The sequence below is a fragment of the Aspergillus campestris genome (assembly GCF_002847485.1).
Source record: "Aspergillus campestris IBT 28561 chromosome Unknown P168scaffold_3, whole genome shotgun sequence".
Classification (NCBI taxonomy): domain Eukaryota; kingdom Fungi; phylum Ascomycota; class Eurotiomycetes; order Eurotiales; family Aspergillaceae; genus Aspergillus; species Aspergillus campestris.
Genome location: NW_020194338.1, coordinates 2,138,145 through 2,151,422, shown reverse-complemented (window position 1 = coordinate 2,151,422; position 13,278 = coordinate 2,138,145). Strand labels below are relative to the sequence as shown.

General features: G+C 48.2%; 7 protein-coding genes across 7 annotated transcripts; 3 read left to right on the top strand and 4 right to left on the bottom strand.

Moving 5' to 3' along the window:
* Nucleotides 1-428: 428 nt before the first annotated feature.
* On the bottom strand, nucleotides 429-1,199 carry P168DRAFT_120901 (DUF2423 domain-containing protein). Its single transcript, XM_024832617.1, has 3 exons — nucleotides 859-1,199; nucleotides 742-783; nucleotides 429-687 (listed from the first exon to the last, which is right to left on the bottom strand). Exons 1-3 carry the CDS (start codon nucleotides 1,040-1,042, stop codon nucleotides 539-541), a joined length of 375 nt encoding a protein of 124 aa, XP_024695491.1. The 5' UTR covers nucleotides 1,043-1,199; the 3' UTR covers nucleotides 429-538.
* A 355-nt stretch (nucleotides 1,200-1,554) lies between these two features.
* Nucleotides 1,555-5,012, top strand: P168DRAFT_231622 (uncharacterized protein; the record flags this gene model as incomplete). Its single annotated transcript, XM_024833292.1, has 11 exons — nucleotides 1,555-1,702; nucleotides 1,858-2,073; nucleotides 2,258-2,574; nucleotides 2,675-2,780; nucleotides 2,826-3,051; nucleotides 3,100-3,597; nucleotides 3,954-3,972; nucleotides 4,178-4,422; nucleotides 4,536-4,653; nucleotides 4,718-4,807; nucleotides 4,881-5,012. 11 exons carry the CDS (start codon nucleotides 1,555-1,557, stop codon nucleotides 5,010-5,012), a joined length of 2,115 nt encoding a protein of 704 aa, XP_024695490.1.
* A 283-nt stretch (nucleotides 5,013-5,295) lies between these two features.
* Nucleotides 5,296-7,249, bottom strand: P168DRAFT_325711 (malate dehydrogenase). Its single transcript, XM_024841041.1, has 8 exons — nucleotides 6,900-7,249; nucleotides 6,802-6,833; nucleotides 6,623-6,733; nucleotides 6,443-6,530; nucleotides 6,001-6,378; nucleotides 5,851-5,935; nucleotides 5,657-5,801; nucleotides 5,296-5,576 (listed from the first exon to the last, which is right to left on the bottom strand). The coding sequence occupies exons 1-8, from the start codon at nucleotides 6,910-6,912 to the stop codon at nucleotides 5,436-5,438; spliced, it is 993 nt and encodes a 330-aa protein (XP_024695489.1). The 5' UTR covers nucleotides 6,913-7,249; the 3' UTR covers nucleotides 5,296-5,435.
* A 765-nt stretch (nucleotides 7,250-8,014) lies between these two features.
* On the bottom strand, nucleotides 8,015-9,280 carry P168DRAFT_288790 (60S ribosomal protein L28). Its single transcript, XM_024836871.1, has 5 exons — nucleotides 9,168-9,280; nucleotides 8,794-8,888; nucleotides 8,709-8,732; nucleotides 8,520-8,644; nucleotides 8,015-8,417 (listed from the first exon to the last, which is right to left on the bottom strand). The coding sequence occupies exons 1-5, from the start codon at nucleotides 9,211-9,213 to the stop codon at nucleotides 8,240-8,242; spliced, it is 468 nt and encodes a 155-aa protein (XP_024695488.1). The 5' UTR covers nucleotides 9,214-9,280; the 3' UTR covers nucleotides 8,015-8,239.
* A 210-nt stretch (nucleotides 9,281-9,490) lies between these two features.
* Nucleotides 9,491-10,370, top strand: P168DRAFT_325709 (DUF2015 domain-containing protein). The gene is made up of 2 exons (XM_024841040.1): nucleotides 9,491-9,782; nucleotides 9,840-10,370. Exons 1-2 carry the CDS (start codon nucleotides 9,728-9,730, stop codon nucleotides 10,157-10,159), a joined length of 375 nt encoding a protein of 124 aa, XP_024695487.1. The 5' UTR covers nucleotides 9,491-9,727; the 3' UTR covers nucleotides 10,160-10,370.
* Nucleotides 10,371-10,455: 85 nt separating this feature from the next.
* On the bottom strand, nucleotides 10,456-12,117 carry P168DRAFT_309679 (U2 snRNP complex subunit HSH49). Its single transcript, XM_024839324.1, has 3 exons — nucleotides 11,919-12,117; nucleotides 11,488-11,863; nucleotides 10,456-11,435 (listed from the first exon to the last, which is right to left on the bottom strand). The coding sequence occupies exons 1-3, from the start codon at nucleotides 11,936-11,938 to the stop codon at nucleotides 10,758-10,760; spliced, it is 1,074 nt and encodes a 357-aa protein (XP_024695486.1). The 5' UTR covers nucleotides 11,939-12,117; the 3' UTR covers nucleotides 10,456-10,757.
* A 110-nt stretch (nucleotides 12,118-12,227) lies between these two features.
* Nucleotides 12,228-13,047, top strand: P168DRAFT_288788 (mitochondrial import receptor subunit TOM7). Its single transcript, XM_024836870.1, has 5 exons — nucleotides 12,228-12,338; nucleotides 12,409-12,455; nucleotides 12,523-12,551; nucleotides 12,608-12,644; nucleotides 12,710-13,047. Exons 1-5 carry the CDS (start codon nucleotides 12,312-12,314, stop codon nucleotides 12,729-12,731), a joined length of 162 nt encoding a protein of 53 aa, XP_024695485.1. The 5' UTR covers nucleotides 12,228-12,311; the 3' UTR covers nucleotides 12,732-13,047.
* The last annotated feature ends 231 nt before the right edge of the window (nucleotides 13,048-13,278 follow it).

Sequence of the window (13,278 nt, the reverse complement as noted above, 5' to 3'; positions counted from 1 at the left end):
GACAGGGGGCTTTTTGAGTAATGCGGGCAGTATAATTGTTGTTGTTAAGACACCGCCTGCCCTTCCTAGGCTGTTATCACGATAAGATTACCTGATAGATAATTTAGTTATCATTCAAACCACAAACATCTACAGTGATCAAATCATACCCGTCCTTTATTTCGTAGTTTGATTGAATGCATTTTATCATTGATTTCACCAGAAGGGAGATAACAGTATTATTGAAAGCTTCCTGCTCCAACTCTACTATAGTAATTGTCATACGAGTGCATATACATGTATCCCAAGGTGAAAAAGGAAAAAGTATTTAGGAAGCCCATGCAGAGAATATATGGCCATCTTGAGATAGTTTGATGCTTGACATAAAGACTGACATATCAAAGTCTGGTGAAAACCCATATGACAATCAGGTATTATGAAGTGGAATGATGTTAGAAGTCAAGTCAAATTCTAAGCAAACATTTAATGTCGTTGGAAGGTTTGGGACGAGATCCAATTATCAATGATATACACAAACGTCGATTATCTCAAAAAATTCTCACTTTCTCTTCGAAACTTTTCGTGACTTTTGAAAGCGTGGGGTAAAAGTTATAGATGAACGGTTTTTCCTGTTGCTGTGGCGTTTGTGGATACGTCCGGATTTCTGTGACGATGTTTTCTTTTCAGACGCTTTATCAAGATCCATGTCTTAAAACAGTCAGTATGTGGAAGAAGCCTCCAGTGATAAACTAGGGCACTGACCTTCATTGTATTCTGATAGTCCCGAAGCACCGCTTTGTTCATCTGCAATCAATGTAAGCCTTTGTATAACCCCCCCCCCAAAAAATCATAGGAAAGACATAAAGATAAGAGACATACCTATCTCTGCAGTACCTGATCCCACGTCGGATTTCTCATGTTCATTTGTCTTTGGCTGAGAGGCAAGCTCCTGCAATTTGGCCGACAATCTTTCAGTTCGTGCATCAACAACAGGCCCGAAAACTGTGGCTCGGAGCTTTGCCTTGTTGCGTTTGGATACACTGGCTCGAACACTTTTCGCCATTATTCTATTGCGCGACGGTTAGGGGAAAATGGAAGAATCGAAAGATAGAAGATCAGTATCCAGAGAAATGAATGAGAAAAGAATTTATCAAAAACAAGATGGTATGAATTTTTGGTTTTGGTTCGCTTGGTCCGAGTTGGAAAGAATAAAAGTTTCAAAAGTTGAGCCACTGCCCGATAACACTACCTACTGATCAAGTTAGCAGGGCAGCCTTCTTATGTCATCAACAGTCCCTGGTACTCCGCTCCGCAAACTTCCCCGATAGTATTTGATTACATGTCTATCTTCTCTTTTCCAAGTTTCTTTAGTGATACTTTTGGATCTAAACTTAATGCACTGATGTTGTGCTATTTTCATTCTTCTCATGTGCTTTAACATTTGAATTCAGAAGTGGGTTGAAATGTATTTCAACAAACTTGTTGCCAAACATATCGCATCTGCTTTGTCCTACATCTCTTGAAATTTCCCTGGACCGCGGTCGACCAGCAACTGGTGGCATACGTCCTTGAAACATGACATCCGTCACCCAGTCTCAGGAGCTCCAAAGCGTAGTAGCTTTGGTCAAGACGCTCACAAATGTGCAGCTGAAAGATATCCTCAGGAGGGAGGGGCTCGCTGTCTCCGGGGTGAAGGCTTCACTGCAACTCAGGATCATTGATTGTCTGTTATACCTCTACTTCCTCTCTTTGCCGTTATCTCTCCCCATTTCCCTTTCAACGATACTCTCTGTATCCTGCAACTTCTTCCCCCGACCGTTATGGTTTCGACCGGAGCTTTCCCCAGGGTAGACTGCTGACTTGTTTGCGAACCATTAGTTTTGGAGCGGCTCAGCCAAGCAGGACAATTCGAGCGTTATGACAGCCTGAGGAAATTTATCTATGCCACAGCAAATCGGTCAATGCCGTCCCCATCACACTCGCAGGTTTTGTCTGGAGAACAACACCGAACATCCTCACTCAGCCAATCCACGCCTGTGCAGCAAAGACCTTCTCCATTAGGGATTTCAATGTCCCCGCATGGGGTAGGGTCCGGTATGTGGACCAAGAGTTCACCTGCTTTACAAGTGAGTGCTGATTTTTTGGAAGGACGTTTCAATTTCAAGGATAGTCCCTTCTATACCATAATTGAGCAAATTACCCCGGCAGTTGAATGCAGAGGTGTGTTTTCAAATGGCAAATCGAACCTTAGACGTTTCATGATTCTGATACCACAAAGCCCGAGAACAAACAAGAGACAGTGTGGAGCTTCGAGTTGTTCTGAACCCCAGTGTAGCATCTAGGATGCAAGCAGACCCGAACATTCGGGTTATGGTTTATTGCGCTGCAGATTCTGGCCTTACCCAATATACGAAGTCGGATATTGCTTTTCCGCACCAAGTTGAGCTGAAGGCAAACCTTGACGAAGTCAAGGCCAATCTGAGAGGCCTCAAAAACAAACCTGGGACAACTAGACCTGCCGACGTAACAAACTATATCCGCAAAAGACCAGGATATCCAAACCATATCGTCATGACGTATGCCCTCACCCAAAAGGTCAGTACAAACCAATAAATGCATATAGATAGGTCTCTCATCTCCAGTTTTACTGGTTTGGCTTGAATTTTGTTGTTTGTCTTTTGACTAACATGCGCAGAGGTTCTATGTTCTTGCCAATCTCGTCCAGCGACACCCAGTTGAGACTCTCGTAGCCGAGCTGAAAATGAGGAAAACAATATCCAAAGAACAGGTTATACGGGAAAGTGCGTATACTTACCCACTAAGAGAATTTTTCTAACAATCATCAGTGAGAAGCAGGGCGGACGATTCGGACATTGTTGCTACCTCGAGCGTGATGTCGTTGAAATGCCCTCTGTCCACGCTTCGAATCCAAGTTCCCTGCCGCTCGCTCATCTGTACCCATAACCGCTGTTTTGATGCATCGTCTTTCTTGCAATTGCAGGAGCAAGCGCCAACTTGGTCATGCCCTATTTGCTCCAAAGCAACTAGCTTCGAATCACTGCATGTTGACCAGTAAGCCCGACATCTCCACGTCTATGATATTCTTCTCTAACGACGTAGGTATGTCGATGATATACTTCACTCAACAACATCAGATGTCGAACAGGTAGTCATAGAACCTGATGGCAGATGGTCAGCTCCAAAAGGCGACGATGCAACGGGTGCTGATGGCTTTAACCCAGCGTCAGATGAAGACGAGCTAATAGAGGTCAGAGAGCCCGGGGTCACTCCTATAAAGCAAGAAGCAACTTCCGCGCAAAGCTATTCTTTGCTTTGCACTCCTACTCAATCACGAGAACCATCAACAGCGTCTGCTGCTCACCAATCTACCAATAAGCGTAGCGTGGCTCAAGTAATCGACCTTACTGCAAGTGATGATGAAGATGATGGTTCTCCTGTAAGACCGGCAAAACGACCGGCCTTGAATACCTTCGATCGATTTTTACCTGGACAGGAGACCCGGAATCTACATAGTACTGGTTTTTCAAACGGAGCAACTTTGGCATTTGCAAGCCAGACCAGTTCAGAATCCCCGGCCCAGACAGGTGGTTATGACGCGTGATCTATTTTCTTCTGGTCCCTGTGTGGTTTGGGTAGTCTTTCAAGGCGTCATGGTGCTTGCGGATCTTGGAGTTTGGCAGTTGCATGGAGCTTTTGAAGATAAATGGTTGAATAATAGAACGTCGGCAGCTATGAATGATTTTGTTGAGATCTATTTAGAATCATGTAGAGTATACATACACATTATAGCATCTTTCGACGACAGGGTCCGTCCGTATTGACCAGTATTACTGGTTTTTATATTAACATCCAAGATCTCTTTTCCTAACACATATTGAATAAAAAAAGCGAAGGCCCTGAAGTCGGTTCTCTAGTAAATTTTAGCCTGATCTATAGTTTTACCAGTAATGTAGGGTGATGGCCCTGATCGTTGTACTGATTTTTGTACCGGCTTATCGTTATCAGCCGGTGGATATCATCGGGAACGCCGATCTAGCGACTCAAACGAACAACGCTCTCAACTGCCAGCTACAGTACAACCGGTGTAATCTCTCGCAACCCCCCTCACCCGCACCCGATCGCCTCAGGAAATCGCTTTTTCTATTCCCTTAGACCTCGGTTAACCGATATATAAAAGACCAACATGTCTTTCGAGACGACCAGTTCATCCCTGAATATCTCCTCGGATCCCCACGCGCGCCTCGTCAGCACATCATGTCTCGATTTTCTCCTCATAGAACTGGTCCCCATGGCCGAGCGGCTCGCGCAAGAACTCTCAGACAATGATAGAATACTGGAAGACGAGGAAGTGAGAGAGACTACCTTCTTTCGCCTTGAGTCGCTGGGTTATCGGGTGGGACAGGGTCTTGTAGAACGGTACGTGTCAGGTTGTTTGTTTGGTTGGAACAGTGCGCCGTCTTCCACAAAAGGGGGGGTGACCGTTGTTGGATTGGGAGTCTATGCTAATGTGTGTCAATGGTTCTGGTTTTGTGCAGGTTCGCGCGCGACCGTCCCCGATTTAGCGATAACCTGGATGTAATCAAATTTCTGTGCAAGGACTTGTGGTCTATACTGTTCAGGAAGCAGATCGATAATCTTAAAACTAACCATCGGGTAAGACTCGACCGCCCAAGCCATCTTCTTCAGGTTGAAAGGACGGAGTTAATTTGAAATACAGGGTGTCTATGTGTTGACCGATAGTTCCTTTCGACCATTCGCGCGCATGAGTATGTCTGTCAGGGGTGACGCTGTAACAGTGGCTCAAGCGGTAGGCACAAATCCCCTTGCAATTCCCCAACCCCTCAAAACCAATTAGAAGGACGCCGTCTAATAGAGTCCAGTACCTCTGGTTTCCGTGTGGCATTATACGTGGAGCGCTTTCCAATCTGGGTATCAATACAACCGTTCAAGCAGAGACAACCGAGCTCCCCGGAGCAACATTCCAGATCAAGACGGTGCAGTCGAAATCGTAGGATCAAGAGATCATCAGCAGCGATTGAGGCAGTCACGGCTGCGTCTGGTCCTGTTCTGGCGTCAGCTACAATAATGAGATCTACGGCTGGTTCCAAATCCATTTTCCTTGTGGGAAGGCACCACAGGGCCGGATTATGGTGGAAGAGAATAATAAATAGTAATTTCATTTCAGTATGTGTCTACATCCCTGCTTTTTGCACACCCGGAATTGTTCATCACGGTGCTCCAGCAATTCGTTTCATTCTTTCAAAGCCTATCTTTCGGGATGATAATGATTAGTAGGGCTCTTTCCATATCGGAGATCTGCGAGTCGATGGAGCCACAGAAGTATGTTCCGTCGAAGACACCAAAGGTGCGATATCAAGCGACCGGCCGGCAGTAGGGGATCATGTGTGCAGATGTGCTGGGGGGGGTGGGTGTATTTACTTTGGCGGGGGGCTGTTGACGAATTCGACGCCTTTCGCAATATTGCCCTTCAGGCCGTCCGTGCAGGCCTTCAGCAGCTGGGTCTCCTTCTCGGTTACACCTTCAAGGATGTTGATGGCCTTCTCGGCACCGTTGGGCTGTATCGAGAGTTAGATAATTCTTATCGGAGACGAAACCAAACAACAGAAAGATAGAGACAAAGGGGCGTGGAACATACTCCGAGCTGCACTTGAGTAGAGAAGAATTCAACGCCAACGGCCTTGGCAATGGCGTCACCGCCAGGAACACCAGGCAAGTAAACGAAGGTCGGTTCGACAACTCCGGACTGGCCCTTGGCGGCCTTGATAACGCTCTGGGCGAATCTGCAGTAGATTAGCAACAGCCGCTGCAATTGAACACAGGGATCCAAACCTGAAGCCAGCGAAAGCCATCGACAAGGTGGCGGAGCCAGCACCATCCTTGGCCTGAACGACCTCATCACCACCGAATTGGACACCTATTGTGATGCTGTTAGGAGGGGCTCAACATGGCAGGGGTTGATTTGTGATCGTAGCCACTCACGCTTGATCAAAGCCTCGTACTTATCCTCGGGGATCTGGAAGCTCGGGGAAGTCTTGCTGAACAGGGGAACGATAGTCTCGCCGGAGTGACCGCCAACCACGGGGATCTGGACGGTGGAGGGGTCCTTCGCGCCCGAGTATTCCTGGGTGAAGGTCTCCGCACGAACGACGTCGAGCGTCGTGACGCCAAAGAGGCGCTGGGGGTTGAAGACGCCGGCGGCCTTGAGAACCTCGGCGGCAATGGGGACGGTGGAGTTGACGGGGTTGGAGATGATACAAACGAAGGCGTTGGGGCAGAATTCGGCGATGCCCTTGGTCAGGTCGCGCACAATGCTGGCGTTGACCTTGAAAAGATCATCACGGGTCATGCCGGGCTTGCCTACAGTTCGAGTCATCCGTTAGACTGATTTGAGAGAAGTGCGGGGAAAGCGTGGACTACTGACGGGGAATGCCAGCGGGAATCACAACAATGTCAGTGCCGGTCAGGGCGTTCTTGAGGCCATCATCCTTGGGCAGGAATCCGGAGATTTTCTGCGAGAAAAATGTTAAAAGGTCAACGGTCCAGGTTGATGCCTGACGGGCCGGAGGGGTGATCCGGAGAGTGGTGGTGCATTGGCACATACAGCGACGGAGGAGATGTGGGAAAGGTCAGCGGCAACACCAGGGGTGTTGACGACATCGTAGAGGGCAAGCTCATCGATCAGAGGGCAGGTCTTCAGCAGAAGAGACAAGGGCTATAAAATAAACGATCAAGCATCAGCAATTAGTCAAGTGCCAATGAAGCAAGTTGGGGTATGCAAACCTGGCCAATGCCACCCGAGGCTCCGAGAACAGCTATTTAGTTTGGATCAGCAAATTAATCCTTCTTGATTATAATGATTGCGAGGCGGGAATTCTCACCAGCTTTAACCATGATGGATGATTTGTTGGATGTGATTTGTTCTTAATTTATTTATTTTGGCGTAAAGATTCCCTTGTCTGTAGTTGTGGCCGGTCTGTTAGTTAACAAGACAATGACAATAGATGTATGAAGCCAAACCCATAGAAAGGAGCAGAATAGATAGATAGGTAGAATCGATGGGAACAGGAGGGGGAGAGAACAAGGTAAGAGAGGGGAAGTCTGGCGGGGTTGGATGTCTCAAGACATCCATGACCGGCTAGAGTTGTCACCGAGGTGACGCATTCGTATAATCTGTGGACTTACCTTGCAGGAGAAATCAGAGAGGTGGCTTTTGGTTTGTGATGGTAAGAGTGATAGAAAGAGGGATATAGAGAACGTATATATATACCCCTCGGAAGAGGGGAGGAGGGGGATTTAATCACATGTGGGGTTGTCAGGCAAGCTCCACTAGTGCAGGCCGTTCTATCCAATACATCATCCGTAGAACCCATACATGTTTCTTTCCAACCCATTGAAATCAACAGGCGGTGGCTGGATAAATCTCTCACTGTTTGCTTACACTCTCCCCTCATTATTATAACCGAAATAGAAACCATCTAACGTGTCTAGACGGATAAATTGTGCGAGGGACAGTAACGTATCGGCTTCAATCTTTACTTTGCCGGCTGCCCGTCCCAGACCAACGTCAGTGCCGGGGCTCATTCCCTCTTCTAGTTCAGGACTGGTCCATTGGTCACTCCCTGGACCCCGGCAGTTTTCGCCAGTGCCTGGAAATCTCTCCTGGGTTCCGCCAAGGCATACCCGAATTGATCCATTGATCATGGGTGAGTTCGGAAAAAGGCGGGTGCCAGATTTCTCTTTACGACAAAACAACGGATAAGGTCGCGACTAATGGTTCTCCATTATGCTAGTCTTGCTTCGGCCCGACAAATAGTGGTTAAATATCCTCCAAACCCGAGACATGTGCCGTCTGGCTTGAATCCAATCGAGATCATATAACAGGTAGTAATTACCTAGGTGGTGTGAGTAAGCCTACCCAGCGAATGGACTACTCAAAAGGGTAGCGCTCAATTACATCATCTACAACGAGAATAAATACGAAAAAAAAAGCATATAGCGGTGGATCATGGTTCTTTTTATTATTTCCCCATTTTCACATAGGTCATGCTTCTTGTCGTCTTCGTTGTCATTTCCCCATCCCGAATTGTTTTTGGATGGACTGCCTCCATGGCATCACCCGCTAAATTACATGGACATGCTGTCTATGCCCTGGATTGCCATGGAGTCATCATAAATCGACATTTTGTGGTTGCAACAAAGTTTCGCGAAGAACTACCCTTTACTCCGACTTCTCCAGGGCGGCCTTCCGGGCCTGAGCGCCGCGGGGCTTCTTGGCAGCGGCCTCCTTCTTGGCCTTCTGGGAACGACGGATGGCGCTGACGCGGGCAACGGCGTCTTCGCGGATATCAGCGCGGTAGCCGTTCTGAGCGGTCTTGCTGGCGACACCCTTGTAGATCCTATCCAAAGAAACCGCGTTAGATACATGGCACCTCACAAAAAAAAGTGATGATCACAAGCAGAGCTGGTATACACCGTGGACAAGGGTCGGTTCTGCTTACTTGCGGGCGGAGGTGTTGGGGCCGTAGTTAACGGTGACCAGGTTCTTAGCGGGCTGCTGGGAGCTGCTGGGCTTCTTGGTGATCACGGCAACGCCGCCGTTCTCAGTCGGCTGCACACCAATGGCCTAATATCGGGAGTTAATATCACTGTTCAAGCTGAGATGCGACGCCGTTCATGATCATATGTACCTTGTTGTTGGCATAACCAGCATACTGAAGAAAGAAACGAGTATTAGCGACTATCATTCATGACGAGAATCTTCAACCATTATACCTTGAAAGAGTGCTTGTTCTGCAGGTTCAGGGGATCACGGGAGAACTGAGAGCCACCGCCGGTGTTGCGCTTGGCCAGAAAAGCATTCTGGTTGCCTGTGAAGAAATTCGATATAGATTAGCCACACATCGAAGTTTGAGAATTCAGCAAGAAAATGCAAATCTGATAAGAGATATGTAGTTCTTTTTTTGTTTTTTTTGCAGGAATTGAGGGATTGTCTTCGGTTGATAGTTTCTTTCTCCCTTCCTTTCAATCTTTTTTTTCTTTCCTCTTTTTTTAAAGTGTCGAAAAAAAAAAAAAAAAAGAGATAAATGCGCCGTCTTAAAAGCGATTTCGCGCGAAAGTGTGCATGGAGCTCGGTATATTCAACTTACGGGAGATTTGCCAGACGAGGTCGCTAGAGATGTTGGTGGTGGCCATTATGAAGGTTCAACTGTCTCCTCACTCAAATTGATGGATGGTTCCAAGTCAGTCGCGATGAAGCATACCCAAGTCGGCGACTTGTGTGTGCCAGCCAAGAATGGCCAGCCACAGCGGCCGGCGGGCCTCGCTAAACGAGCCGAATAGGGAATAGTCTGCTATTTCTGCCATACTTTTCAGGCAAGAAACGTAGATTACCTACGCCGTTCACCGCCTTCTCTTTGCAGTCACTGATATCATGATAGTGCCAGCAGGTACGGAATAGGAACGATTTGCGGCTGCTGCCTCCATTACTTCGCATATCCTCCACTCCAACAGCGACACTGCTTCCATGCCTTGTATGATTCAAGGTCCATGATGTGACAGAACCTTGCCTGACTGGCACGCTGGCTTATTATTTTCACATCGGTCTAAATATCTCAGCAGATAAGATTTGATCCTGGGCCCGCTTTCAGCCACCTAGATTGTCCACCCTCTTATTACAGACAGCACCCAGGTACCCTGGCCAGTAGAGATGGAATACTATCTCTTCTATTCTCTGCTGCTAACAGTCGTGATCTGTGGCACTGGTACGTTGAACCGATATCAAGTCTTGCAGCGCAGGAACTATCCTGACTAGGCAACAGCTCTCTATCTCACTCGTTCCCGATGGTTACCACTGATCACTGTGCCGGATTACATATACGATCGCCTTCCCTCGAGCTTCGCTGGGGATATCGAAGCCGGACTGACCTCCTCGCACTTTGATCTGTCCGGGAACGTTGTGGACGGCGACAGTAGAGCAGGATTAGATGCCCGGGCCAAACGGGAAGTCCGGAAGATCATGAAACGACGGAAAGTCAACTTTGACGAAGCACGTCGCATCTATACGGAACGGACCTTCTCGAAACATAATATTGGGCCGGATGGCCGACCCAAGGACCCCAGATTTGTTTCTTTCTCGTGATTATTCATGCCCCGACACTCGTTTACTCTACGTCTTTGGCTGCGTTGCGTGCCTCACACATGGGTGTACCACTCTGCCACTTCCTTAATATTTCTTACATTCTCTCGACTTCCTATCTATCGTCGCGAAACTATCTTTCCAACTGTCTGGTCTGTGCCCTATTTGGGGGCGCTACATCTCATTTGCCACTAACCCGTTTACGCTCCCTCCTTGGCTCTTTCCTATTATATAGCAATGCGTACTCAATGAAGTTAATGTTCTCAATGTTTTACATGCTCGGACAAAAGAATATAGAACCAGCAATAGGCTTCTTTTAGAAGAAACGCCGAAAGAAGAGTAAAAGCACAAAGGCAGACATGATATAGAGGATGCGAGACAATTGAAGACGGATTGAGTTGCTCTAGTGATATAGCCAAGTTCCGCTAGCGATTATTATGGATTGCAAAGTGTTAGAAAAACTTCGTGTTCTCATAAAATGCAAGCGGCCATTCCGCTTCTAATGAGTGGGTAGGCCCTTAATCTAACATCACCACCCTATATTCCAAATTCTCCCCCACCCACGACCCTAGACTAGTCGTATCTCACATGAGACGTACTCTCACCGACCACGACCGTAACCGTGTTGCTGAAATCCTGGTGGTAACGGGGCCCCGGGAGTTGGTGTACCTGCCGGAGGGCCAAAGCCAGGAGGAGCGAATCCCGAAGGCGGCGGCGCGCCCTGCGGAGGAAATGGTGATTGTTGACCGGCGTTGTTGAACCCTTGCGGAACAAACGGTGGTGGACCTCCGTATCCAGCCTGCGAGGGTGGCGGCCGTGCCGGTAAGCCCGGAGGCGGATTTGCCAGCGGATTCGCCAGCGGATTTGCAAGGACAGGAGGTCTATTCTGGTGAGGAGAAGGTGCCGGGATGCCACTGTTCGGAGGCACAACAACTCTTCCCATGCCCATGTCTGCTGGTGCAGAATTCATGGGCCGAGGGCTTCCGCCATTTGCCATCCCAGCCGGCATAACCGCCGGCCCTGCTCCGGTGAATTGAGGTGGTAGTGGTTGGGCTGGTGGTCGGACGTTGTGTTTGCGAGCCTGAGCGGCCAGCATTCGCTCTGCTTGGTCTCCGTGTCGTTCACCCTTTCCATCCTTCTTATACGCGTATTGAACGGAAACCTGTTTGTTCATCAAGTATTGACCGTTCATATTAGCGATAGCAGCATCGGATGACTCGAAATCGGCGAACGATACGAATCCGTAGCCCTTCGATAAGTTGTTCTCGTCTCGCGCAATCTATAACGTGTTAATAAACCATGGGCACGCGAGCAAACCCGAGAGCACTTGCCTTTGGGATATTGATCAAGTTCCCGAACCGACTGAACGTATCGTAGAGCACCTGCTCCATTACCATAGGATCCAAATTGCCAACAAAGAGCTCTGCGCCAATTTCCACCGACTTCTGTTTATCGGCGGAGGCCTTGTTCACACGTATGGGCTTTCCGTAGAGACGGATGCCGTTCATTATCCGCGACGCGTATTCTGCATCTTCCTCGCTGATGAACTCAACAAATCCGTAGCCTTGGTGAGATTGAGTGACTCGATCTTTCGGCAGGTGAACGTTAACGATGCGCCCAGCCTGCAACATCAACTCCCATACCAAACTATCTGTGACCCGCTCGTCCAAATTTCCGATGTAGACAGTCGCCTCCTTATCTTGTTCCCTATATGAGCCTTCAATTAGAGATGCGCCGCTAGGGGGGAGGGAGGACCGCATACCAATGTCTTGCGCCCGACATGGCGCTGATAAATGCGAAGGTTGACCTGAGCGGCGAAAAATGGAAACGCGAGAAGCTGAGAGGGATTAAGGGGGAATAGAGGCCGAGAAATATTTGCAGTAATAGGATTCCTTATAATTATTTCCTTGTTCTTTCTTCGATCTTCACTGGACTGGAAAGCAATGGTGACTGTGGTGGTGTGGAGGCCGATCAACTCAAGTTGAGAAAGCTCCGGTACCACAGGTCATCGGCGGAGCTTTAGTCCTTCCACCCTGGAAAAAGTTTGTTTGAGCTTCAACCAACACCGTCTGTCATACTCCACCCTTCGTCCGACAAACCGTCAACTTCCACCGTCCACCTTGACAATACCACCTGAACACATCATATCGTCGATATGGCCCAGTTTTCCGAGGAAACCAAGGTTCGATGAGACCCCAACCTTTTGTGGCAAGGGCTGTCCGAGGCATTTGCTAATGACTGTTTCTCATCAGGAGCGCATCTCCAAGGTCATTGATGTCTCCAGAGTCGCCATCCACTAGTAAGATACAGGCCTACTTCCATTATAATTTTGGAGAATGGGAAATACTGATGCGCTGTTTCCACAGTGGCTATCTGCCTTTGATCATCTATCTCGGTACATATCGCCCATCCCCCATCAATCCGAAACCAGGCGACTGATGAAGAAAACAGGATACACCTACAGCGAACCGAGACCGTCTCTCTTCAAGTACTATTGCCCTTCCAACGACCGATTCGATTTCACCCGCTAATCTACCCTTTCCCCCGGCATAGGCTGTTCTCCCCGCTTGCTTAGATAGAACCGAAACGCCCGCGATGCTCCCCTGCACAATCACATCCAGACTTTTCAAGTGACGATACGCCTTGGGTGTCTTTGATTTTAGATTTGTTCCATCAAGGAGTTGCTGGAACGTATATTCGGAAGATGAGGAGGGCTGGCCTCGATTGTCTCGACACATTGACATCTATGTATTTTTAAGGAATTATACCAAGGAATTTGTCTCTTATTGTATATCAGAGTCGAGGAATAGTCTCCATTTCTAGACCGTCGAAAACAGTCTACCCTTGTCTGGTCCATATTGCATTCGACCATCGCACCTGGGAAAGCCGGGAAAAGCCCGGTTAGACAGGCCGTACCGGGACAAGAATATGGCGACGGCCGCTCGATTACTCAACTTTCCTCTTTCCTCAGTTCCTAGATATGAATTATGTGTGTACTCTGTTATCTTCTATTCTCTATAATAGTCCGAACGAATCATCTGGCGTAGCAGTATAGAAATACGCATCTGTACTCTACTACGTAGTTCACGCCAGCAGGCGGAATCATCGGGCCCGCTCCGAAT